The 26330-nt window shown below is 37.2% G+C and overlaps 1 protein-coding gene across 3 annotated transcripts in view; it reads right to left on the bottom strand.

Moving 5' to 3' along the window:
• Nucleotides 1-5609: 5609 nt before the first annotated feature.
• Nucleotides 5610-26330, bottom strand: part of LOC100800529 (probable leucine-rich repeat receptor-like serine/threonine-protein kinase At3g14840) — a 41997-nt gene continuing 21276 nt past the window's right edge. The window contains exons 16-28 of one of the 3 annotated variants that reach the window (XR_005886474.1): nt 24498-24877; nt 24055-24250; nt 23822-23971; nt 23433-23551; nt 13823-14033; nt 13468-13717; nt 12963-13113; nt 12087-12432; nt 11218-11392; nt 10728-10790; nt 9022-9396; nt 5924-6391; nt 5610-5841 (exon numbers count right to left, since the gene is read on the bottom strand). Coding sequence is in view for 1 of the 3 variants with exons in the window: in XM_014774684.3 (XP_014630170.1) it covers nt 12199-12432; nt 12963-13113; nt 13468-13717; nt 13823-14033; nt 23433-23551; nt 23822-23971; nt 24055-24250; nt 24498-24877 (1691 nt within the window). In the remaining 2 variants the exon portion in view is untranslated. Of the gene's footprint in view, nt 5842-5923; nt 6392-9021; nt 9397-10538; nt 10791-11217; nt 11393-11865; nt 12433-12962; nt 13114-13467; nt 13718-13822; nt 14034-23432; nt 23552-23821; nt 23972-24054; nt 24251-24497; nt 24878-26330 lie in introns of those variants that run through there. The other 2 variants (XR_003266798.2, XM_014774684.3) reach the window with 2 other exon arrangements.

The raw sequence follows: 26330 nt of genomic DNA, 5'->3' as shown, positions 1-26330 counted from the left end.
AGAGTACTGCTAGGTACACCCAGCAAAATTTTAAATACTAAAAATGCCCCCTTTTTTTTCCCTTATAAAAGCTTCTTTTTTTTTCCTGCGCTTCGCAGCTGCCATTTTTGTTCGTTGTTTTTCTCTGTTTTTGTGGTTTTCGTGCGGCATTGTCTCGGGTTCGTTGTGAACGGTTAGGTGCGATGAAATTGAAGGTGCGTTGCGGTGGTCGGCGGCGGCAAACGAGGTACGCAGAAGGTGGTGGCTGTGTCGCGGACGTACAGATTACGTACCGATCAAGTTGATCCGTAAGTGTCTTAAAGTGTGATGTTTTTTGAATTCAGTTTCCATTTTTTTTTAATTATTAATTTCTTTGTATGGTCATTTTTTGTTTGCATTGGTTAGATGGACGAAGATGAGTGGATGTATGAAATAATGTTTGAACAAGCGGATATGGATTATGAAATGAAGAAGCATGTGGTGCGAATGAACCACATGTTGATTGTTCGGATGTGTTCAATACTTCGCAGGTTATAATGTTAATGTTTGTCACAAATTTAATAAAATGAATACTAGTAGAAAACTTAAATTATGTGGATTGCTTTGTAGGTGTTTGAGTGTCGAGAGGATGTTTTGCGGTGGGCTCGATCCGTTGCTCATGAAAATGGATTTATGGCGGTGATTTTAAGGTCGGACACAAACACAGGTAGTAGAGGAAGGACTACGTTTGTGTTAATTGGCTGTGAAAGGAGTGGCAAGTATAGGTGTAGGAAAAAAGAATTTATCAGAAGAGACACTGGTACTAGGAAATATGGGTGTCCCTTCAAGCTTCGTTGCAAGCCATTGGTTGGAGGAGAAGGCTAGATGGTGATGTTGATTTGTGGAGTGCATAATCATGAATTGGCCAAGTCATTAGTTGGACATCCATATGCGGGGCAATTGACTAAAGCTGAAAAAACACTTATTACTGATATGACGAAGTCCATGGTGAAGCCAAGAAACATTCTGCTAACTCTGAAGGAACACAATGCCAATAACTGTACGACCATTAAACATATATACAATGCAAGAAGTGCATTCCGTTCTTCCATAAGAGGAAGCGATCTTGAAATGCAACATCTGTGAAGCTTCTTGAACGTGATCAGTATATTCATTGGCATAGAATAAAGGATGAAGACGTGGTTCTTGATATCTTTTGGTGTCACCATGATGCAGTGAAGTTAGTCAACGCATGTAATTTGGTGTTTTTGATAGACATCACCTACAAAACAAACCGGTATAGACTCCCATTGCTCGATTTTGTTGGGGTGACACCGACTGGGATGACATTCTCTGCCGGTTTTGCATATATGGAGGGTGAATGCGTTAATAATTTGGTATGGGCTTTACAACGCTTTCGAGGCCTTTTTTTAAAGCGTGATGCCCTCCTTGGAGTTATTGTCACTGACAGAGACCAAGCATTGATGAATGTAGTGAAGGATGTATTCCCTGAATGCACAAATTTGTTGTGCAGCTTTCACATAAAAAAGAATGTGAAGGTCAAATGTAAATCATTAATTGCGCAAAAAAATGATTGGGATTATGTCATGGATTGCTGGGGATGTTTGACTGATTGTCCTTCAGAACAACAGTTTGATGAATGCCTGAAGAAGTTCAAAATGGCTTGCGCACCTTGGCCAATATTTGTTGACTATGTGAAGGAAACATGAATAATACCACACAAGGAAAAATTTGTTTCCGCCTGGACTAATAAGGTGATACACTTAGGAAACACAACAACAAACAGGTACGAAACTGTTCAACTATTTCTATTAACGTTGACAAATTTATGGAAATGTATTATTGTATATATTTATTTTTATTTGTGTATTTGAAATGTAGGGTTGAATCTGTTCACTCGTCTTTAAAAAGACTGTTACAAAATAGAATTGGAACTTATGCAATGTGTGGGATGCCATGAACAACATGATTACGTTGCAGCACACGGACATTAAAGCATCATTTGTAACAAGTACACATGTCGTTGGACATGTGTTCAAAAAAACCTTATACAGGAGGCTTCTTGGAATGATTTCAAGGTATGCTTTAAATCAAATTGCTGCTGAATTAGAGCGTGTTGACTATGCTGGAAAGAATCCCTCAAGTTGTGGTTGCATGGTGAGAACCACGCTTGGTCTTTCTTGTGCTTGTGAGCTATCCAAATATGTTAGTGGTTGCAGCCCACTAGATTCAATCCACATGTTCTGGAGGAGACTTAGTTTTTCAGACCAAGGGTTATCTGAGCCCGAGGTGAGCATCAAGGAAGTAATGGAAACAATATCTAAAAGATTCGAAGAACTTGATGTTTGTGGCAAGTTTACTCTGAAGACTAAACTTTGGGAAATTGCATACCTTGATCAAAATTCGATGTGTCCTCCTCTAGAAAAGGTTAACACAAAGGGGGCATCGAAGAAAGCTATGAGCAGAAACCCAAGGTCAACAAAGCGCGATCCATCTTACTGGGAGTATGTAGATGCCGTTGAATCTATGTAAAATAGCAATTCGTCGGTGAGGCGTACTGCATCATCCTCTGAGCAACCGAATCGAACAACGGTGATGCCCATGCTGGACCAGTTTCAGCCATTTATGCACGACTTCATTGATAAGATTGTTGATGTCAAAGCTGATGGTAACTATGGATATCGGTCGGTTGTCGGTTTATTAGGTATGGGTCAAGACTCTTGGTCGGTTGTCCGCAACCATCTGCTTAAAGAACTTTCCAAATTCTCATAAGACTATATCAAGCTCTTTGGTGGCACGGAGAGATTTGAGGAATTTAGGATGTCACTACTTGTTGATGGGTTAACCAAGGTACGTAATTTATGTATTTGATTTTTAAGACTTTACTTTGAAATTAAGTTTGACGTGTATATTTGTTTCATTCAGGTGACTATGGATAAGTGGATGGATATAACGGACATGGGACATGTCATTGCATCAAGGTATAACGTAATCGTTGTATCCTTGTCTAAACAACAAAGCACAACATTCTTTCCTCTTAGAAGTCAATCGCTGGCAAATTCTTCATTACATCGTATAATTTGTATCGGTCATGTGTATGACAATCATTTTGTTGAGGTATATTGTAGATATGAAGTGTTTTTTTTTTATATATTTATGCAATGAGATTTGTAGGATTGAGTTAACACTTTTTTCGCATGTACAATAGGTTTATTTAAAAGAACGTTGTCCCTTACCGCCTGTAGCATTGTTATGGTCTAGCAATTGTCATCCGCAGGCGAAGTCGTGGCCCAATCCATATATTAGCATAATGCAGCATTACAAGAGCTTCATGATGTTCAAGAGAGACTATGTTGACATAAATGATGATTGAACATGTAATTTATAATGACTGATCAATTTGAATTGGATATTCACATTTATTTGTTACGTCCACAACAAAATTATTACTTAATTCTAAAAAGCATGTATGATATATCGTTGTCTGAGTTGACAACACATTGTGAAAAAACGTGTATGATAAATTGTTGTTTGCATTAACATAAAGCGCGTGAAAGGACTCTGCACAGCATGACTACACATGCAGATCTGATGCAAGCTAAAACATGTCACGTCATTGGTGTAGTTGACAACACATACAGAAAGCATGTGCATGCGTATTTTTAATCTTTAAAAAATGCAGCACTGATATTAAAACTCATCTATATATATGACATAGCCTAACACTGTAAAAAACCAAAAGTTTCAATCGTAACCCAACTCTTACAAAAAAATATGGCATTCTTAGGAGAGACAAGCAGTCATACAGTTGTGAACTCCACATTAGGTTTTATTTTTCCAAATGGATCCATTGTTCACAACGACAGTGGTGTTTCCTTTCAAACTTCCACTCCAGTTCCCATTCGAGTACCTAATGGGTGTGATTTTTAAACGTTAAAAACCAGAATACACAATACCCTTAAGCTAACCAACAAACAATTTTTGGATGAAATTTACTACCGACAGCCTTTCACATATGCAGGTAATCAATTTCGGTTTCAATGTATGCAACTGAAAGATGATGCTGATGTTAACACAATGATAATGTGTAATCATGAATTTTTGTTTGTTGGTCCGGTTGAGTTATTATGTAGCATTGCTAGAACCCCAGATGGTATTTTAAACTTACTTCAAGCTACTATGACCCCTACTCATGATGTCTTGCTATATTACAATGGGAGGTGGAACATGTCACGCCAAAATGAGTTTGTTGGTTACTCGTTCACAGGAAAAAATCCCAAAAAGTTTGACATTCCCACCAGACGTACCATGGATGAACTGAAGCATTTGATCAAGCAAGTTGTGCCTACTGGGATTCCCCCTTATGGTATTCATGAAACACAAATGGTAAGGCGATTGTTTTTTCGGAAACCAAATCACCATGAGTATTCATAAAAAGTTAAAATTTGAAATAATTGAACTCAAAACCAACGATGACGTGATGAAGGTGTTGATTAAGTCTAACTACTTGAAAAAGATTGGGCCAATAGAAATTTTAGCTGTTTTCAGTAAACCTGTACCGAAAATGGAAGACGAGTTGTCCTTGTCGCAAAATTAGCATAAGTTAGTCGTAGTATTTGATGCAAATTTAATTTCGTTTGACTATGTTGAAGTTAATGTATTGTTTGAATTCATGTATCGCATAATTGTTTTTTTTTTGGAAATGGAAGATGAGTTGTCGTTCTCTGTTAAATTTGATTTCTACTACTTTTACTTTTTTGTCGGTCTTGCAATTTTATTTTAAATATAAAAAAAAAACTACAACAACCGAAAAAATTACAATTAGTTATTTAACTCGGGTAGTTCATTTTTTTTAAAGAAACTAGTATAAAATAAAAATTTAATTAAAATACATTTTGTCATCAATTAAAAATAATTTAATGTTGAACTAATTAAAAATATTTAACAAAGTACATTTAACTCTGATGCAAAATATGGAAATGAAGAAAATAAATAAATTATGAGTCAATTATTAATTTAATATGTTGTACAATGCTTCAAATGAGAAAGTTTTATTCTTTAGTCTCTCAAATTAGAAGGTTTTATTTTTTAGTCTCTTAAAATAAAATATAAATGTTACGCCTAATTATAAAATTATAAAATATAAATATGGATTTTTATCTGAGGAGAGAAATTTAAAAAAAAAACATTTTTTTAATTTGATAGAATAAAATTATAATTTTTTTTAATTAGAAGTTTTTTAAGCATGTCCATGTTTTCAACTTCTTTATTTCAATTTCCCTTGTTTGTTTAATTTATTCTTTTCTACACCCTTTTCAACTTTTTTATTTCAATTATATTTAAAGTTATATTAAAAATTACTTTTTATTAGTTGGTAAACTAAGTTAACTAGACCATTTATAATAATTTACATATACTATAACTTAGTTAACTAGACCATTTTAATAACACGTGTGTATATAGACACAAATGTAAAATATGAGATAAGATTCTAGGTTTTTAATTTGATAGAATAAAATTATAAAATTTTATAAGCTAGATTAGGCAAAGGGAATACACAATCAATGGAAATAAATAAAACTAACATTACTAATGGAAATAAATAAAACAAACATTACTAATGAAGTCAGTTCAAGTACAATATTTGTATATACATTGAATATCAATATAAAATATGTAAACAAACTACGCTTGATCCGTGCGCTGCCTGCGTCGAGACCTAACATATACTAGATGGTCCTGTGTGACACTCCTGGCCATCCTGAGGCATTCTTCGATCACCTCATGTGTCGATGAGCCTGGCGTGACCACCCCTAGGCTGAGATGGCGCTCCAACCTCTCAGCAATCCCATGGCAAACTTCCTGTTAAATACAAAACAAATAAATTACACAAATTATTATGAAAATATTGACATAAATGACGTAAATTATTAGTATTACTTACCATTGCATGTCTAGGCTCCTCTACAGTGAGCCTTGCAGATGTCGACGGTGCTCCTGGCTCCGGCACGTGAGGGATATCTGTCTGTGGGGCCTGAGGGACGACTCGGGGCTGCGGAGCATGACCATCTGGTAGAGGATCTGATGCATGGCCTGGTGTCATGAAAGGATGCATGCGAGATGCGGAAGAACCAGTCCATGTAGTCGCTGGCACACTGACCTGGCACAACGCACACCTCACCTGCTAGAACCATATGATCTGAGTAGTGCATCCGCCTGTCGTGTATATCATCATACGACACCCATGAATCGACAGGCGGAACAGGAATGGTCTGGGTGTATCCAAACTGCCGCACGACCCTCTCTGGTCGGTAATACACAGCAACAGGCCCCCAGTGCAGGAGATCGGAATATCATGAAATCAAATGAAAGTCCCGGACCGGTCAGTGCTCCCCATATGGAATCCAATAGACTGTAGAAGCAAAGCTTCATGATGAATCAAGATTGATTCAAAGATGTTTTGATGATAACAAAAAATGATGACAAAGGTGATGACAAAAAGCTCAAAGGTCAATCAAAGAATGAGTTCAAGATAGAATCAAGAACACTTCAAGATTCAAGAGGAAAGTTGATTTCAAGAATCAAGATTCAAGAGATCAAGATTCAAGACTCAAGAATCAAGAGAAGGCTTAATCAAGATAAGTATGAAAAGGTTTTTTCAAAAACTGAGTAGCACATGGATTTTTCACAAAACATGTTTACCAAAGAGTTTTTACTCTCTGGTAATCGATTACCAGATTATTGTAATCGATTACCAGTAGCAAAATGGTTTTCAAAAAGCTTTCAACTGAATTTACAACGTTCCAATTAATTTCAAAAAGCTGTAATCGATTACAATGTTTTGGTAATCGATTACCAGTGCTTTGAACGTTGAAATTCAAATTCAAAAGTGATGAAGAGTCACATCCTTTCACATAAAAGCTTTATGTAATCGATTACACTGATTTGGTAATCGATTACCAGTGATTGTTTCTAAATAAATCAAAAGATGTAACTCTTGAAATGGTTTTTGACTTTTTCAAATTGGTTTTAAGTTTTTCTAAAGGTCATAACTTTTCTAATGGTTCTCTTGACCAGACATGAAGAGTCTATAAAAGCAAGGCTTTGATTTGCATTTCAATCTATCTTTCCAATTCATTCTTTACACAACAAACTTTTGCCAATTGATTTCTGAGTCTCTTTGAACTTCTTCTTCTTCCTTTTGCCAAACCTTGAAAACTTGTGCTATTCATCTTTTTCATTATCTTCTCCCTTTGCCAAAAAGAATTCGCCAAGGGCTAACCGTCTGAATTCTTTTTGTGTCTCTCTTCTCCCTTTTTCAAAAGAACGAAGGACTAACCGCCTGAATTCTTTTGTGTGTCCCTTCTCCCTTGTCAAAGAATTCAAAACGACACAGTCTGAGAATTCTTTTGATTCTTCCCTTTCCCTTATACAAAAGTTTTCAAAGGACTAACCGCCTGAGAATTCTTTTGTATCCCCATTCACAAAGTATCAAAGGTTTAACTGCCTGAGATCTTTGTCTTAACACATTGGAGGGTACATCCTTTGTGGTACAAGTAGAGGGTACATCTACTTGGGTTTTGACTGAGAACAAGAGAGGGTACATCTCTTGTGGATCAGTTCTAGTGGAGGGTACATCCACAAGGGTTTCAAAGAGAACAAGGGAGGGTACATCCTTTGTGGATCTTTGCTTGTAAATGGATTTTTACAAGGTTGAAAGAAATCTCAAGGACCGCAGGTCGCTTGGGGACTGGATGTAGGCACGGGTTGTTGCCGAACCAGTATAAAAACTCTTGTGTGTTTGTCTCCTTCTTCCCTACTCTTTTACTTTCCGCTGTGCATTTAATTTCCGCTTTTACTTTCTGTTAAGTTTCTCTTCTACTCCTCATTCTCTTAACAATTTAGTAAAAGCCTTAGAAGAGTAATTTTTTAATTAGTAAAGGTTTAGGAATAATTAATTCAACCTCCCCTTCTTAATTATTCTGAGGCCACTCGATCCAACATAGACATCCGGAGTCGGTCCAGGCGCTCCCTGTGCGCCGGTGTATGTATGCTCTTCACGGTCTTCTTCGTCGCAATCCACCTACAGGCACACGGTGAATCCTCTTCGTAGTCCTGATCGGCAGTGGACTCCGCGACTGAGAGAAAGTGCTTGTATATCCAGCACTACAGAGGTAACATCAAAATGATAAACATTAATAATGAAAGTCTAACAAAATTTAAAGTTAAACATTGTTGAACCTCAACGATTGAAAAACATGTTTGTTACCTACAGCAGTGTGATGTAACCGCTAAGTTGTCGGCTGCTGCTGATAGAGGCATCGTTCAGTTGGTCGTACATATGCACCTGCGCAACCACTCCCCAGGCGTACCTCCCAGTCTGACTGAGGTCACGAAGGGCCTCCAATTACACAACATGCACATTGGTTGCACTCTTGTTAGCAAACAGAGTGCAACCCAGAAGATGAAGAAGATATGCGCGAGCCGTAGCTATCCAATGACCTGCCTGGCATCGGCGCTCGTAGATATCACGTACCCATTGCAGGCGTATGTACGGTCCATGACACTGCCCTGTCTCAGTCCTGGCAGCCTCTACAGAGACCATCAATAAGTTCACCAGTATCTGAACCGCATCATCCACGTGCAAGGGCTGAAAGGCGTGCAAGTCGCCAACCACGGGTAGATGCAGAAGCGAGGAGACATCGTCTAACGTAATTGTCAGCTCTCCCACAGGGAGATGGAAACTAGACGTCTCTCGGTGCCACCACTCGACAAACGAGGATAAAAGTCTCCGATCACCAGTGTCTACCGAACACGCGATCAGAGGACTTAGTCCTGTCCCAGCAACTAGTCCCTCAATGGCAGGGACAGGCCTGCCTAAACTATGGACCTTCCTCCCGTGAGAGGATAACTTCAACTCAGGACACTCCTGAATTGAAGTATAAAGGAACGCAGAATTCGTTAAAATCATCATTTAAAGGAAAACTAATTTCAATCATAAAGTATAATTAACAACTAACTAAAAATAAATATTATAAATACCTCTCCCGTCCATACGATGCAAGCAACGTGATCCGCATACTGGGTCAGCACGGATAGGTCGCTCGGACCACCTGAAAATCCCTCATGCTCATCCTTAGTAGCCTGCACGCCTGTGTCTGCAGGAATGTCTGCCCCAATGTCCTCTACATCAGCTGGTGCCATCGAGTCATCGGGAAATACGTCAGCCTCTACATCTGGCACAGGGACCACTGGCTCATCGTGCGCCGCAGTCACAGGTACTCGCTGCCTCCGTGCGAATGAGGTAGGCCGTCGTCGCTGCGGAGCATCATCGGAATCATCACGATCTCCTCTGTCCACACCTCTGCCAGTAACGTGACCTAAGGCACGACCTATTCCTCTGGTCCTAACCATGATCTGCAAATGAGTACCGCAAATTCCATCACTGATTTCATTCCCTCAAATTTCATTGGTCTAACGCAAATTTCATTGACTCAAAGTCATGCAAGTTGTCAGCATTTAATTGAATGTAGGGCTGTCAGTCACTCAATTATTTATTTTAAATGTTATCAGCATTTCATAAGATGGGAATGTAAAATACTGGGATGTTGCATCACATTCATCATTTTTTTAATTATCTTCATTTGTGTGCATTAATGTTAAAATTGCTCTCAAAACCAAAGTTTTTATTCATGTGCATGTTTTGGTCTTTGTAACAACTATTTGTGCCTATAACAAGTTACTTCTATGACATAGTCTGCACATTGTTCCTTCTTTTTAGGACAAGTCTAATGTTTAGATTTAAAAGCTATCATATAATAGACAAAGAACACTCAACCTTAAACATTTTGGCTTAAATCGAGCTTCATATAAGTGCTTCATTCTATTTTTGGATCAAAAACAATTTCTTGCCAAACAAAGGTCAAACAAATTCTTGCATGTTAGCTAACTTTAATCTTTGTATCAAAAACAATTTTCCTAACTTGCTACTCAATTAGGTTGCTTCACTACTTACTCTAAATGACAGCAACAACTACAAAAGACATTGGTAATAATAGAAGGCAACAACTACAAAAGACATTGGTAATAATAGAAGATATAAGACTAATGTTGGAAATAATATTAAAACATCTACATCACTAAGCGGTCAAGACTCAAGACCTTTTTTCAGGACCTAAAGGCTTGTCCAGTGCACCTTTTTTCATCACCTTTTTTTTCAGTCTAACACTGTACAATTAGTATACGCTTTTAAATCTGTGCTTTCACCCATCTACTTGTTCAAGCTGACCTGGGACCATTAGATAACTAAACAACAATTTGGTCATCTTATGAGCATTTTCTCAGATCATAGAAACTGAAGTTGGTCCATGTAATATTGTTGAATGATTAAGAAGGGTTGGTTTAGCATATTTAACAAGCTCTCTTTATGGGACACACATTCCTCACAAGAGATCAGTTACAACTCGAACTAGGACAAGATGACCAAATTGTTGTGAACTAAATATACTGTGCATAGTAAACCAAAAATGTAGTGTCCATAGTAAAATTTAATTCAACCCAAAAAAGCCTCAACAAGTTCCAAGAATATAATATACAACATCGCATTTAACAATGTTCTTGCTAAATTGACAAACCAAATTGTCACAACAATCTAATAAGAATCATCCAAATTACAGGTATTATTTAATCTTTTACCAAAGTAATACACAATGTTGAAAAAAAAATTCTATAATATATAAAGTACATACAATTCAGACTTCAAACAAACACCTTGGAAGAAACAAACTCAATCCACCAACTTAATCAGTAACCTGCAAATTTCAGAAAAAAAAGACACCAAATTCAAATGTTATTGTATTCTACAAATAATCCCCCAAATTTCAAAGTATTATAAACTAACCCTAAATCCTAATTTAAAAAAAACTCACTATTTTTTAAATATTTCCCAATTTTAAAAATTAAAGATGAAAGTTACGGATAAACTTGATCCGTAACTTTCATCAACCATCATACGGATCAAGTTGATCCGTAAGCTTATTTCGGATCAAGTTGATCCGTATGGTGATTTCGGATCAAGTTGATCCGTAAACTAATTCCGGATCAAGTTGATCCGAAACAAGCTTACGGATCAACTTGATCCGTAATCTTCACTTCTGCTAACCAGGTTTTACGGATCACCTATAAATCCCTTACGGATTAAATAAAAACGTCGACAATCGAAGAGGAAGAGCTGCTTACCTCGACAATGCCGATGCGGAGGGAGAACACCACCCTCAAAATGCCTGGGCTACTCAACACCAACGACCACCACGATCGCAAAACACAATCTCCCGACGCGGAGGAAGAAGACGACGCTCACGACGGGAACGCGACGCAGAGGACCGAGGTTAAGGTTTTCTGAAACCAGCAACCACTTCACGCAAAGAAAACAAAACGAAGAAGAACGCGACTTAGATGAGGTCAGGGGTGAGGAAGGTGACCAAAATCACTTCACGCCAACAAAAAGAAGAAAAAATGGTGAGGGGTGACGAGGAAGAAGAAGGCTAACGCGGGAGGGAGGGAGGGAGAGAGATGAACCATTTTTAAAAAAAAAAATTAAGCCAGGGGTACAAAGGTATTTTTGCATCAACTGCTGGGTGCACTAGCAAAAATGCTGGGTGCACCTAGCAGCACTCTGAGATTAAACCTTGCACTCGGTAAGGGATATTCCTTGAAAAAAAAATAAGAAAATCCCATGATTACAAAACTAGCACAACTCTATCCTCCCATTGGCGGCACTCAAGCATATTTCCATGTTTTGGACCACAGGAAAAAGGCATTCTTGATTTTTCATTCTACATAAGAAATTTATTCTTACAAATTTTCATCAATCTATTTGGAAATACATGGTGTTAATGGTTAGAGAATCAACCGTTGAAAACGTAGTATTCTTCCACTCATTAAATTCTATTACAATTGGTTATGCAAACTTGTTCAAACCCTTACTTACTTAGATACAAGAACCATATCTTCAGTTTTGCAAAATAAGTTGTGCCAAAAACTAAATATATATAGAGCAACAACAAGATGTTCATTTCTATAAGTTCTCTAACTTTAAATTTGCTCACCAGAAGAACTTGTATCATCGAAAAGTTTAGAAGTTTCTCACGTAGGGTCACTTAGGTTCTGAGACTCAATTATGTTATTTTCTCCTCAGTGTTGATAATACTGTTGCATCATCTAAAATTTCACATCATCCAATACCTCTCTTTTGTCTAACACCACCTCTTGAATATGTGTTCTCCCTTCAAGCATGCTTACCACTAAAGACATGGTGGGCCTGAGTGCTAGAGAGACTTTGGTACATAAAAGGGCTACATTGATCATCATCATTGCCTCCGTTTTGTTGAAGTGTTCACCCAACCTCTTATCCACAATCTCCATTAGATTACCGTTTTCTTTCAAGAGATGTACCTAGTATTGTAAAATTAATGCAAACAATCAAACATTTGATTCCAAATTAAATTCACAGTTGAAAGTTGAAACAATCAGTAACAACAACAACAGCAGCAGCTGCTTTATCTCACAAGATGAGGTTGGCTAAATCACAAGATATCATTTGGCTTGGTTAAAGAAAAAATTGTTAGATATTATAGTTGAATCAAACAAGACCTCAAATTTAAGGTGCAAATATATATAGGTAAGTAGGAAATATAATGTGGAAAAAGTCTTTTTTCTTTTTTTGCAGATAGCTAATTCATCATATTTGCCGGACAAGACACAAGAATTTTACAAAATGCAAGGAATTGATGATGCATTCTTGGGTATCTTCAATTTGGACATTACAGCAGATTTGAGAAACATTAACTCTATAGTGTTATTTCCCTTGTAAGGTGTCAATAAATGAAATTCATTTTATAGTTTTATACAGAATGTACACCACCATGCTAGATATTCTCAAAATTAGATTGGCAGAGGGCAAGAGAGTATAAGGCATAATTTACCCTATCAATGAGAGAGAAACATTCTTCCGTAGGCTGGCTAATGGTGTTGCTCATCCCACTAACAATTTCCAATGCAACAATTCCAAAACTATAAACATCTGCTTTGTCCGTCAAATAACCATGCATTGCATACTCAGGAGCAATGTACCCACTACAATATTGAAAATTCACCAATTACAGTACATTTTTCAGTCATAAACTAGTGTAAGTTCAATTTAAATTTGATCATGAGGTATTTCAATATATGATGTCTATTGTTTTTCTTGATTATTATTATATTATGATAATGTACGTGTCTAACATATACCTCAATAATGACCAATGCAAAATGGTAAAAAGGAAATGTATGGGAACTCACTAAGTGTCAGCTATTTTAATGCTCAAATTGGTTTTGTCCCCATCATCAAGCTTGGTGAAATTACAATATAGTATGATAATGGATCCAACATATAGCTCAGTAATGATCAATGCAAAATGGTAAAAAAGGAAATGTATGGAAACTCACTAAGTGCCAGCTATTCTGGTGCTCAAATGGGTTTTGTCCCCATCATTAAGCTTTGCCAATCCAAAATCAGATATCTTGGGGTTGAGATCTTTATCCAGCAACACATTATTGGCCTTGATGTCCCTATGAACAATCTTCAGTTTGGACTCTTCATGAAGGTAAGCCAAACCTTTAGCGATACCAACACAAATCCTATGCCTTGTTTGCCAATCCAATCTCAATTGACATTTCTCAGAGTCATCATTTTTGGCTTAGATGGAAATTAAACAACATATAAATGTAAGTTACATGAATAAGATAGGGTTCATTACTACAGAAACATAAATGAGACTTGAAAGTAGAGAAAAACAATTACCAAATAAAGCATGAGCAAGACTATTGTTTTCCATGTATTCATAAATCAGTAACAATTGATCCTCTTCCATACAACAGCCGTAGAGCTTAACTAAACAAGGGTGTTGCAAAGCAGAAATCAGGCCTATCTCATTTACAAATTCCCGACTCCCTTGCCTTGACCTAGCAGAAAGCTGCTTAACTGCTACTACAGTGCCATCCGATAGTACACCCTAAAATTTTATACAGGTGAAAAATAGTATTACATTAAACATTAACACAAGTACAATATTTCATTCATTATTGTAGAAAGAGATAAGGAAGAGAGAAAGAGATAGAGCATATGAGTAAACTATGATTGTGTGCTCTACGATGTGTAGCTACCCTCATATATATAATACTAGGTTAAGCATATACAAGCACTTGGGCCAAGCCCATATACATACTAAAACCCTTTTATTCTAAACAGCTCTAACATAAATGACTCTAACTCTCCCCCTTAAGCTGGAGCATAGATGTTAATCATGCCCAACTTGTTACAAATAAAATCACTACGCACCCCATTCAAAGCTTTTGTAAGCACATCTGCTAGTTGATCTCCTGTCTTGACATAAGAGGTGCATATAAGGTTTTGTTGAACCTTCTCTAGGATTAAGTGACAATCTACCTCAATATGCTTCATTCTTTCATGATAGATTGGATTTGATTCCGTATGTGTGGCAGCTTCATTGTCACACTACAATGTCATAGGATAGGTATTAGCAAATCCTATCTTCTCCAAAATTTGTTTCACCCATATCAACTCACAAGTCGTTTGGGCCATAGCCCTGTATTCTACCTCTACACTAGATTTTGTCATCACATCTTGCTTCTTACTTTTCCAAGAGATCAAATTACCTCCCAAAAATACACAGTAGCTCATATGGTAGATTTGCGGTCCATATGAGACCAAATCTGATCTGCATCAGAGAATGCTTCCTCCTATATGTGCCCATGATCTTGATACGCAATCCCCTTTCCTAAAGCTTTCTTCAAGTACTTAATGTGGATAAATGCTTCCCAATGAGTGTTAGTCAGGAACCTCATGAATTGACTAACAAAACTTACTGGGAAGGAAATATCCGGCCTAGTGGTACAAAGATAATTAAGCTTTTCCACCTTTCATTTGCATCTGCATCTCTGTGGATCAGAGAATGGAACTTCATCTTCAGTCAGCTAAACCCCTGGGTCCATAGGGATCCCCTTCTTCGAGTACATAACCTCAATCCCTAAGAAGTACTTCAAGGCCCCCAAGTCTTTAGTCTGAAACTGAGTTTGAAGAAAACTCTTCAAGTTGTCAGTACCTTTATTATCACTTCTTGTAATCACAATATCATCAACATACACCACAAGTAAGATGCTGCCAAGGTTAGTATTTTTATAAAATACAGTATGATCACTTTGACTCAGCTTCAATCCAAATGCAAGGACCACACCACTAAATCTCCCAAACCAAGATCTAGGTGATTGCATCAAGCCATATAACAACTTCCTTAAGCGGCATACCATGCCAAACTGCCCCAAAGCAACAAACCCAGGTGATTGGTATATATACACCTCTTCATGTAAGTCACCATGCAAGAAAGCATTCTTCACATCCAATTGAAATAAAGGTTAATGATGTGTAGCAGCAAGAGAGATAAGAATGCGAATAGAGTTAAGCTTAGCAACATGGGAAAAAGTATTAGTAAAATCAACTCCATAAGTTTGAGCATACCCCTTGGCAATGATGCGAGCCTTTAAATGAGCCACAGACCCATTAGAATCCATTTTGATAGTATAAACCCACTTGCAACCAATAGCCCTCTTCCCTGTAGGGAGAGAAATCAAATCCCAAGTTTCAATTTTTCTCAACAGCTATCATTTCCTCCTCCATTGCTTGTCTCTAGCCACCATGACTAAGGGCATCTAGAAGAGATTTAGGGATAGAAACAAAATCTAGGTAGCAACAAAGGACTTTGAGGTGGATGACAAATGAGCAATAGACATATGTGAGGAAATAGGATAAGTATGTGTACAGGTGTGTTTACCTTTACGAAGTGCAATAGGGAAATCAAGTTATGAAGGAGGATCTGCAGATGTTGGAAGAAGTATTGGTAGAGGTTGAGTATCCTCTGGTGGAGCTTCACATGTGGCTTTAGCTTCAAGTGACACCTATTTAGGATGGCAAGGATATGTTTGTTTAAAAAACTGGAAACCTGTATCAAGATGAGTCGGAGGAGCAGAGTGGATAATAGTGTGTGATTTAAGAACAAATCATCTGACTCATACAGATACAAAGAGGACTCATACTCAACAAAAAATGAACGATCTTCAACAAAAGACACATTTGCAAAATCAAGGTACTGACCAAGATCTGGAGAGAAAAAGCGATACCCCTTTTGGGTCCTAGAATAACCCACGAGCACACTTCAATGACTTTGGATCCAACTTGGTTTCTTGAGGACAAACATCATACACAAAACATGTACAACCAAATATTTTTAGGGGTAAGGGTAACAAAGAATGAGAGGGGAAAAGAACAGAGTGAGGAATTACACCATTCAATATAGAAGATGGCATGCGATTAATTAAATATGCAACAGTAAGGATTGCATTTGCCAAAAACAATTTTGAAACCTTCATTGCAAATAATAAGGCTCAGGAAACCTTCATAAGGGGAAGATTTTTATGCTCAGCCACCCCATTTTGTTGTGGAATGAGGATGCAAGAAGATTGATGCAACATGCCATTTTCATTCATGAAAATGAGAAATGGTTCAGAAAAGTATTCTTTAGCATTATCACTACAAAGAACACACACAAGACAACCAAATTGAGTATGAATTTTAGAACAAAAATGACAAAATATGGTGAACAATTCAAATCTAGATTTCATCAAATATAACAAAATATTTATAACCAAACTTTGGAGTAACTGGGCAGGAACCCCATACATCAGAATGAACAATATCAAAGAGAGCATGAGCTCTTTTATTTAAACAAGGCAAATAAACACTACGATGATGTTTAGCCAATTGACGAGACTCACAAAATAGACTCCACAGACTCTAATGGTGGACATAATTTCCTAAGAACTCCTAAAGATGGATGACTAGCCGACAATGAGGCTGAAACATGGGGATTGTAGAAGCTGCAAAAGCATGTGAAACTCCTTCATCCAGTAAGTACAGTCCATTAGATACTCTTCCTCTACCAATAGCCTCTGGGTCTGCAGATCATAAAATACATAAGAATTGGGGAAAAAAGGTTATAGAACAATTTAACGATCACGTTAACTGACTAATGGAAAGGAGGTTACACGAGAATTCGGACAAGTACAAAATAGAAGACAATGAAAAAGTAAGAATTGGGGTAGTACACCTAGTCCCCTTAAACATGAACACTAGACCCATGAACAAGTGTAACAAAAGAATGGATACTAGAAGGATTGAAAGAAGAACATATACCTGAATCCCCTGTTATATGATTTATGGCACTAGAATCAATGACCCAACGTCAAGAAGTAGATGAAGGTGTAGGACAAATGTGGTTGAAGAAGTAGAATAAGGTGTAGATGACTTGTCATCAGTCATAACCACCTAGGTTTTTCCTCTGATTGAGTGGCAATGTCAGGCTGTGGCACTGCATGACCCTGTGATTGTGAGTACTGTTGATTCTGAGAGGAATGAGCACACTGGTGTCTATAGTGACTCACTTACTCACAACCATAGCACGTCACTTGTCCACCACGACCTCCACCTCGACCATGGCCATGACCTCTAGATTGAACCACTAGAGCAGAGCGATCAAGGGAATCACCCTTAAGAGTGGAGCGAGAGCCCTCAAAAGAGGACTGCATAACCCAAAAGAAAACATCAGTAAAAGTATCCACCTGCCAACTAGATAATATCTGAGAGCAAACCACTTGTTGGTAGTTGGTTAGATGATAGTTGATAGTTGATAGTTTTAGAGAATTGTTTTAGAAAGAAGGCTATGTCATTGATTTCTTGGATTATCAATTACAACATACCAATTGCCTATTTATAGGCTCAAGTCACCAACTTCTCAATGGTGGTGAATGTTTCTACATTACTTTAGGTTTTTCTAGAGTTTTCATGATAGATTAGTATCATGATAGTTCTAGATTCTTCTATCTTATACATACACTTATAGTTCTAGATTGTTCTACCATATTCATATACACTATAGTTCTAAATTGTTCTACCATATTCATACATATTATATTTAAGAATATTCTAGAAATTTGTAGCAATTTCAACACTCCTCCTTGATGCAAATTTCTGTGACTCCGAGCATAGCTCGTAATTCTTCAAATCTTGGTCTCGGCAGAGCCTTCGTGAATATGTCTGCAATTTGATCTTCTGTTCTGCAGTAGTCGAGTTTGACCTCTTTAGTTGCTTCAGCTTCTCTGATAAAGTGATACTTGATTGCTATGTGTTTTGTTCTGTTGTGATGAACTGGATTCTTCGCCATTGCAATTGCTGATTTGTTGTCGCAGTTGATTTTAGTAGGCTCATCTTGTTTTTCTCCCATGTCTTCAAGTATCCTACGAAGCCATATAGCTTGACTCGTTGCTTCAGCAGCTGCCACGTACTCTGCTTCTGCTGTTGATTGTGCTACTGTAGCTTGCTTCTTCGACGCCCAAGAGAACATTCCCGATCCTAGTGAGAAAGCATAGCCAGAGGTATTCTTCATGTCATCTGCTAAACCTGCCCAATCACTGTCGGTGTAGCCAAGTAATTCTGAGTTGGTCTCGGTAGTATACTATATACCTAACTCTTTTGTTCCTTGTAGATACCTCAAAATTCTTTTTCCTGCTCCAAAGTGTATTTGACTTGGGCTTTGCATGAATCTTGATAGTAGACTCGTAGCATACATTATGTCAGGCCGTGTAGCTGTCAAATATAGGAGGCTTCCAATTAGACTTCGATATTTGGATGCATCAGCTTCTGGTGCTCCATCATTCTTCTGTAGTTTCTCATTTGTTATGAGAGGAGTAGCAACAGGTTTGCAACCATACATCTTGAATTTCTTAAGTAAGCCTTCTGTGTATTTCTTTTGCGAGATGAATATCCCTTCATTTCTCTGACTTACCTCTATGCCGAGGAAGTAACTCATCAAACCAAGGTCGGTCATCTCAAAAGTCTTCATCATGTCTTCTTTAAACTCCATCATCATCTTAGTATTGTTTCCCGTGTAGATAAGATCATCTACATATAGAGAGAGTAAGAGAGTGTACTGATCTTGAGACTTGATGTAAAGTGTAGGCTCACTCTTGCTCCTCCTGAATCCTCGATCCATGAAATACTGATCGATTCTGCTATACCATGCTCGAGGTGCTTGCTTCAAATCGTAGAGTGCTTTTCTTAGTCTTAACACTTTGTTTTCTTTGCCTTCAGACACAAATCCTTGTGGCTACTCCACATAGATCTCTTCTTCAAGTACGCCGTTAAGGAAGGCGGATTTGACATCTAGTTGATGGATACTCCATCCTTTTTGTGACGCAAGAGCTATTAGGGCTCTTATGATATCAAGACGAGCTACTGGTGCAAATGTCTCATTCTAGTCAATTCCGGGTTGCTGTGAGTAACCCTTAGCTACTAGCCTCACCTTGTGTTTCTGTATGGTGCCATCAGAGTTGAGCTTTGTCTTATAGACCCACTTAACCCCAATGATATCTTTTCCAAGGGGACGATTTACTAACTCCCATGTGTTGTTTTTCTCGATCATCTGTATCTCTTCTTCCATTGCCTTGACCCATACTTCCTGCTTTGCCACTTCTTCAAAGCTTTCAGGTTCAAGTATGGACAAGTTACAGGTTTCATATATGTCCACCAAAGATCTTACTCGTCTTGGAGTAGACTCTGGTGATGATAGTTCTTGATCTTGTTGTTGTGGTGGAGGTGAAGGTGGTTCACCTGGGTCTTCTTCCTCAGCTTCTTCTTGAGGTAGTTGAGCGGGTATAAGAACGTTCTTCTCCACTTTTTCTTTATCCCAATTCCAAGAAGCGTACTACTCAACTTCAACATCTCGACTGATGACGAGTTTCTTAGTTTGCAAGTTGTAGACACGGTAGCCCTTAGAGATATTGCTATACCCAAGGAAGATACCTCGTATAGTCTTGTCTTCAAGCTTGTGCCTCTTCACGTCTGAAATATGAATGTAGCATATAGATCCAAAGACCCTTAGGTGATTTGCTGATGGCTTCTTCCCGTTCCAAGCTTCAATTGGAGTCTTGTCTTTTACAGACTTGTTGAGTATGTAAACAGCAGTGTAGACTGCTTCAGCCCAGACTGTGTTAGGTAGTCCCTTCTCCTTGAGCATCGATCTAGCCATCTCCATAACTGTGCGATTCTTTCTCTCGGACACTCTATTTTGTTGAGGAGAATATGCGACTGTAAGTTGTCGCTCAATGCCTTCATCCTCACAAAATCTTTCAAACTCGCGAGAGGTGTACTCTTTGCCACAATCACTTCTTAGTACTTTTATTCGTTTTCCACTTTGATTTTCAGCAAGGGCCTTGAACTTTTTGAATACTCCAAAGACTTCTGATTTTTCTTTTAGAAAATATACCCATGTCATTTTAGAGAAGTCGTCAATGAAGAGTATGAAGTACCTGTTGTTCCCATGTGATGGCGTCCTCATTGGTCCACAAACGTCCGTATGTATCAGCTCCAATAGATCTTTCGCTCTCCATGCTCTGCTTGTTGAGAAAGGAAATCGGTGTTGCTTACCAAGGAGACATCCTTCACACACTTCATTGTTATCCTTTATGCTTGGAAGATCTCTCATCATGTTCTTCTCATGTAACAACTTCAAGGCATGTGTGTTGAAGTGGCCAAATCTTCGATGCCATAGCCATGAATCATCAACTTGTACCTTCATGGCAACGTTTGTTGCATATTTTAAATTTAGAGGGAAGCTTCTATTGCTTTTATTCATCTTTACTTGGGCTATCTCAGACCTTTTATTTTTGTTGTCTAAGATTTTGCATACACCTCCTTCAAAGTGAAGTGTGTAGCCTCTCTCCATAATTTGGCCAATGCTTAGAAGATTTTCTTTTAGGCTGGGAACTAGTAAGACATCATGGATGAGTCGCGTACCTTTATCTGTCTCCACCATGACAGTGCCTTTGCCTTTTGATTAAACCACACTTCCATTTCCCAGTCGAACTTTGACTTTGACAGACTCATCAATACTTTTGAAAATAATCTCATCCTTGGCCATGTGATTGCTACATCCACTATCCAAGTACCAATTTCCTCCCTTTTCTTTTATTGAGTCTTGAGTGGCGTAGAACGTACATTGTTCTTGATCATGCTCCTCTGCGATATTGGCTTGATGCCTATTTTTGTTGCGACAATTTTTCTCTACGTGCCCGAACTTCTTGCAATGGTTGCATTGTGGCATATTACGGAACCAACAATTTTTCTCTACGTGGCCTTGCCTTTTGCATATATTGCATGGAGGATTTTTATCTATTTTGTTCTTAAGGAAATTCCTAGAACCTTGTCTTCTTTGGGAAGTTTCTCCATAATTTTTCTTTCCTCCATTTTCTTTGTTTTGGGGCTGAAATTTAAACTTTGACTGGAAGACATTTTCAATTGTATCTTCTTTATGCCTATACAGTCTTCGCTCATATGCTTCAAGAGAGCTCACAAGTTCTATCTCTGATAGAGTAGACAGATCTTTGGTTTCCTCAATCGTTGTCACGATTGGGTCAAACTTTTGGGGCATAGTAATTAGAATTTTCTCAACAATTTTCTTGTCAAGAATATCTACCCCAAAAGCTCTCATTTGATTAACTATTTCTTTAACTTTAGAATAGTAACCTTTAACTGTCTCAGACTCCTTCATCTTTAATAGTTCAAAATCTCTTCTTAGAGATTGAAGTTTAACGGCACGTACCTTAACACTTCCTTGAAACTCCTCCTGCAATGTGTTCCACGCTTCTTTGGCAGTCTTAGCTCCCATAATTCTTGGGAAAATTGGATCAGTCCCCGCTTGTTGCAAGGTGAACAACGCCTTTGAATTTTTCTGTTTATTTTTTCAACTCTTTTTCTTGAGATGCATTAAGAGCTGAAGTATCCGCGGGAATGGTGAAGCCTTCTTCTATTATGTCCCATAAATCTTGAGATGAAAAATATGTTTCCATTTTAACACGCCAGAAATCATAATTTTCACCATTGAAGATAGGGACAGAAATAGTTGACGATTGAGTAGTGTTATCCATAGCTTAGAAAAAAATATTATTAGAATGAGTTAATAGTACAAAGGAAATTTTTGAAGTAGTTGGGAGGATTTTGGAATGGTAGGTAGGTAAGATAACTATGCCCAATGTATGACCGAACGTAGCTCTGATGTCATTGTTGGTAGTTGGTTAGATGATAGTTGATAGTTGATAGTTTTAGAGAATTGTTTTAGAAAGAAGACTATGTCATTGATTTCTTGGATTATCAATTACAACATACCAATTGCCTATTTATAGGCTCAAGTCACCAACCGCTCAATGGTGGTGAATGTTTCTACATTACTTTAAGTCTTTCTAGAGTTTTCATGATAGATTAGTATCATGATAGTTCTAGATTCTTCTATCTTGTACATACACTTATAGTTCTAGATTGTTCTACCATATTCATATACACTATAGTTCTAGATTGTTCTACCATATTCATACATATTATATTTAAAAATATTCTCGAAATTTGTAGCAATTTCAACACCACCACAAACTTTGAATCAAGATCAAAAAGTAACCTTAGAGCTATAAGCTTCTTCTGTTGGGTCACCATCTCCTCTACAAATTTGCAAGCAAGGAGAAAAGTCAATTCTTCAGTGTACTTCTAGAACTCTAAGAAGTAATCCATCAATTTCCGCTTATTCTGTTTAGGGTGGAAAATTTCTTGCAGAAGAGCATAAGTCCAATTCAAATTATTGAATTTTCCATAGATGATTTTTTTTTAAAAATCCCACAATTCCTTCACTGTATTACAATGGGTGATAACAGATTGAGTCTGTCTATCAATGGAATTGACGAGAAAGGCTAAGATTAGTATTCCACATCACTGCCTTAGATCCATCTGGACATGTTTCTGTTAGATAATCTTCCTTAGTCATCCCACCAAGACTAAATTCAACCAAATGCTTCCATTCCACATAATTCTCACTGTCGCCATCAAGCTTGATATCGGTGAGTTTGCAGGAAGTGGTAACAATCTCCGCAGTAGGCCCCTTGGCACCTCCGTCGCTGTTAGACATCCTTACGCAGCAACGAACCACACTTTTTTTTTACCCAAAAAAGACACCTCAGAACGCCCCCAAAACACCACAAAGAGAGAAAGATACTGTAGAAGGAGGTGCTAAACCCTACCTGTATGATACTATGTAGAAAGAGATAAGGAAGAGAGAAAGATAGAGAGAGGCATATTCTACAATGTGTAGCTACCCTCATATTTATAATACTAGGTTCAGCATATACAAGGAATTGGGTCAAGCCCATATACATACTAAAACCTTTTTATTCTAAATAACTCCAACATAAATCAGTAACAATTATGTTCAGGAAAAAGTGGTTGATTTAAGAGGATATACCTTGTAAACAGGACCAAACCCTCCTTCTCCAATCTTCAAGGATTTGTCAAAGTTATTTGTTGCTGCCTTGATTTGTCGTAGGGTAAATAAACTAGTTTGTGATTCTAAACCCTTCAGTTCTACAATTAGAAGCAAACAAACGAAAGAAATATCTTATATTAAGAAAACAAATGGCTTCATTGGATCCACCATCCTAGCACTGTTACTTGTCAAGGGAGTTAGCAAAATAGATAAGAAAATAGGCCAACTAAATTGATAGGGAACCACTAAGTTCTACAAACAAATGAATGTATATATATATTTGTGTGTGTGTGTAACAGTTCTCGGGTGTTTCATGCAAAAGGTTGGTAATCAGGTTAATTTAATTTAATTCACTTCATGGTGATTACCTCTGCCCACTGATCTTTCCCATCCTAAAAAGCGCTTCCACCACAATATACCAAATATCAAGATGATAATTGCTCCAGCAACCACAACTACAACCACAACCCTTATTATGGATATGCTGCTAGTACCACTTTCTGATGGGGGTATAAAGTCTGCATGATTATTATGGCAAGATTTAATTAGATTAGAAGCTAAAGATGAGAACAGAAAACAAAACAAGAGAAGTACAACTCACTAGGATCAACAGATATAGCTGATATAAGAGGACCATAAACTGATCTAAATGGAATAGAAGTGGTTCCTTTCCCAGCCCAATATAACCGAATCTCCAAAGCGTTACTAGTCACAACAACTGTGAAATTTTTAATTACTGCCTTACCAACACCCCCTGCTTCTTTTGCAATATTGAAATCCTTAGCCACCAAATTTCTCTGCAATATTGAAATTCAAACAAAAACATATGATGGTAATTAGTTGAGAAATGTTGTAAAAAATTTGTAGGACTGAACTATTTCATTCAGTAACTTAATTACAACTTATAAGAAAATTTTGTTTATGTCAAAGATTATACTGAAGATTTTAATTTGGTATCATGAAGTTCCCAAAGAGAATTTTACCAAATTTGTTCAAAATTTAACATGTGGTTGACCAACTTAAGAAAATGATAAAAATATGGACCTGAATGTAGATGTCAAATACACGCCTTCCAAGACTGCTATATGTTTTATCATCAGTAAACATTATTTCTGCAAAATGGAGTTTTACTGTGTAGATTCCATTTCCCAAGCAAAATCCATAATAGGTCAAAGAGGTCGGAGAAACACGTGCATTCATGTACAGTTCAACATTCTCCATTACAAGCTTAGTCGAATTAGTCACATTATAGTAGTTTAAGCGGTTGGTATCAAAGAAATGACCATTGTTGATAAGTGCCCAGTTTTTTCCACGGTTGTTATGAAAGCTTGCTGGTCCAGTAGTCTCACCCGTGTCATCATCATATGTCTTCCTTCCATCAGTTACAAGATTTCCACCACAGTTTATATACAGAGAATATGAAGCTGGATAAGTAGAATTTGGTTAACAACTACTTGAACAATTAATCACAATTATAAATCATATTCGACAATTATACATTAAGATTTTACTTTTATTACATCCTCTTGTTTCTAACATTCTAATGTAACTGGATCAGAAAAGATAAAAAAGAATGGAGTATTTTATTGATTATAAAACCTTAAATTCCCAGAAGATACCAATGTGATATTCTACTATGTTAGGGAAGAAAGAATCCGGTGATAATCAGGTGTTTAAAAAGCCTAGGCTCTCCAAATCCTCCAATCGTTCTCTCTCTCTAAGATACCACATTCTAGTTTCTCTCATTTTTATGTTGTTCCTCTCTAACCAACCAACCATTAGTATATTATATATTACATAAGGCGTATATTGTTACATCGAGTTAAGACCCATTTTGATCTGATTCCATGTTCCCTGTCGTATTTATCCTGCTATGGACTCTGGTGCCAGTGTGCCACCTAGTCCTCAAGGTGGAAGGTAAGAAAATGCTTGTCACTCCCAAAAAATTTCACAATTTGGTAGGTTGGACCAATGAATCAATACTTCCAAATCCTAATTAGAACCTATGTAAGTTTGACCTTTTTTCTTTATCGGCAAATGTTAATATGTTAGTTTTGTTAGAAATGTCAGTTGGGGGATCAAACCTGCGACTCTCCCCCCTCCCTTGTCCCTTCACCATTCCCGAACCACTGTGTCATCCTTGTATCTCCTGCAAGTTGGACCTGTAACTCATACTCTTCAGAAATCATTTGAGGATGTATATGACTGTGATTTGTTAGCTCTAAATGAGCATTTCGAGCCTCATCTAGGGTTGGAGTGGTTGAACTCTAGCTTTGAGAGGTGGGTAGTTAGGCGTTGCAATCTCAGTATTTTTAAAAGAAAGCCAAAGTTCAACTTTGTTATTTATTTACATTTAAAATAAGTAAACAAATTTTTGGGATCCCTCTTCCTGTGTATTAATTATGCATAGTAAAAATGAGTTAGATAGTAATACATAAAAGTTTTGAAAATTTTCATCTGTTCAATGTCTAGTCAAAATACTTCGAGAAATTATACTCTGTTTGAAATTATAATTCTATTGGAGTATGAGAAAATTGCAATATCTAGATTTTAGGTCTGGCTTAGTAAAAATGGTAGCTTCTAGTTTATCTAATAATTCATCTATTGCAAAAATTGGAAACTTGTTGGACAATGTAATTTTGTTTAAAGCCCTGTAATCGGTGCAAAATTATCATCCCTTGTTCTTCTTCTCAACCAAAATAATCATATTGGAATAAAGGTTTGTTGGAAATAATGATATTTATTTAGGAAATAATACCATGCATATACATTTAGTGTCCATGGATATTATTACCTCTAATGTGATATATAACAAACAAAAGGTAATATTTTTTTAATTTTAATGTCGTGGATAGTCTTAAAATAAAATTAAAATTT

The sequence above is a fragment of the Glycine max genome, chromosome 1, assembly GCF_000004515.6.
Source record: "Glycine max cultivar Williams 82 chromosome 1, Glycine_max_v4.0, whole genome shotgun sequence".
In the NCBI taxonomy this organism is placed as follows: domain Eukaryota; kingdom Viridiplantae; phylum Streptophyta; class Magnoliopsida; order Fabales; family Fabaceae; genus Glycine; species Glycine max.
This window is presented reverse-complemented; position numbering and strand designations above follow the sequence as displayed.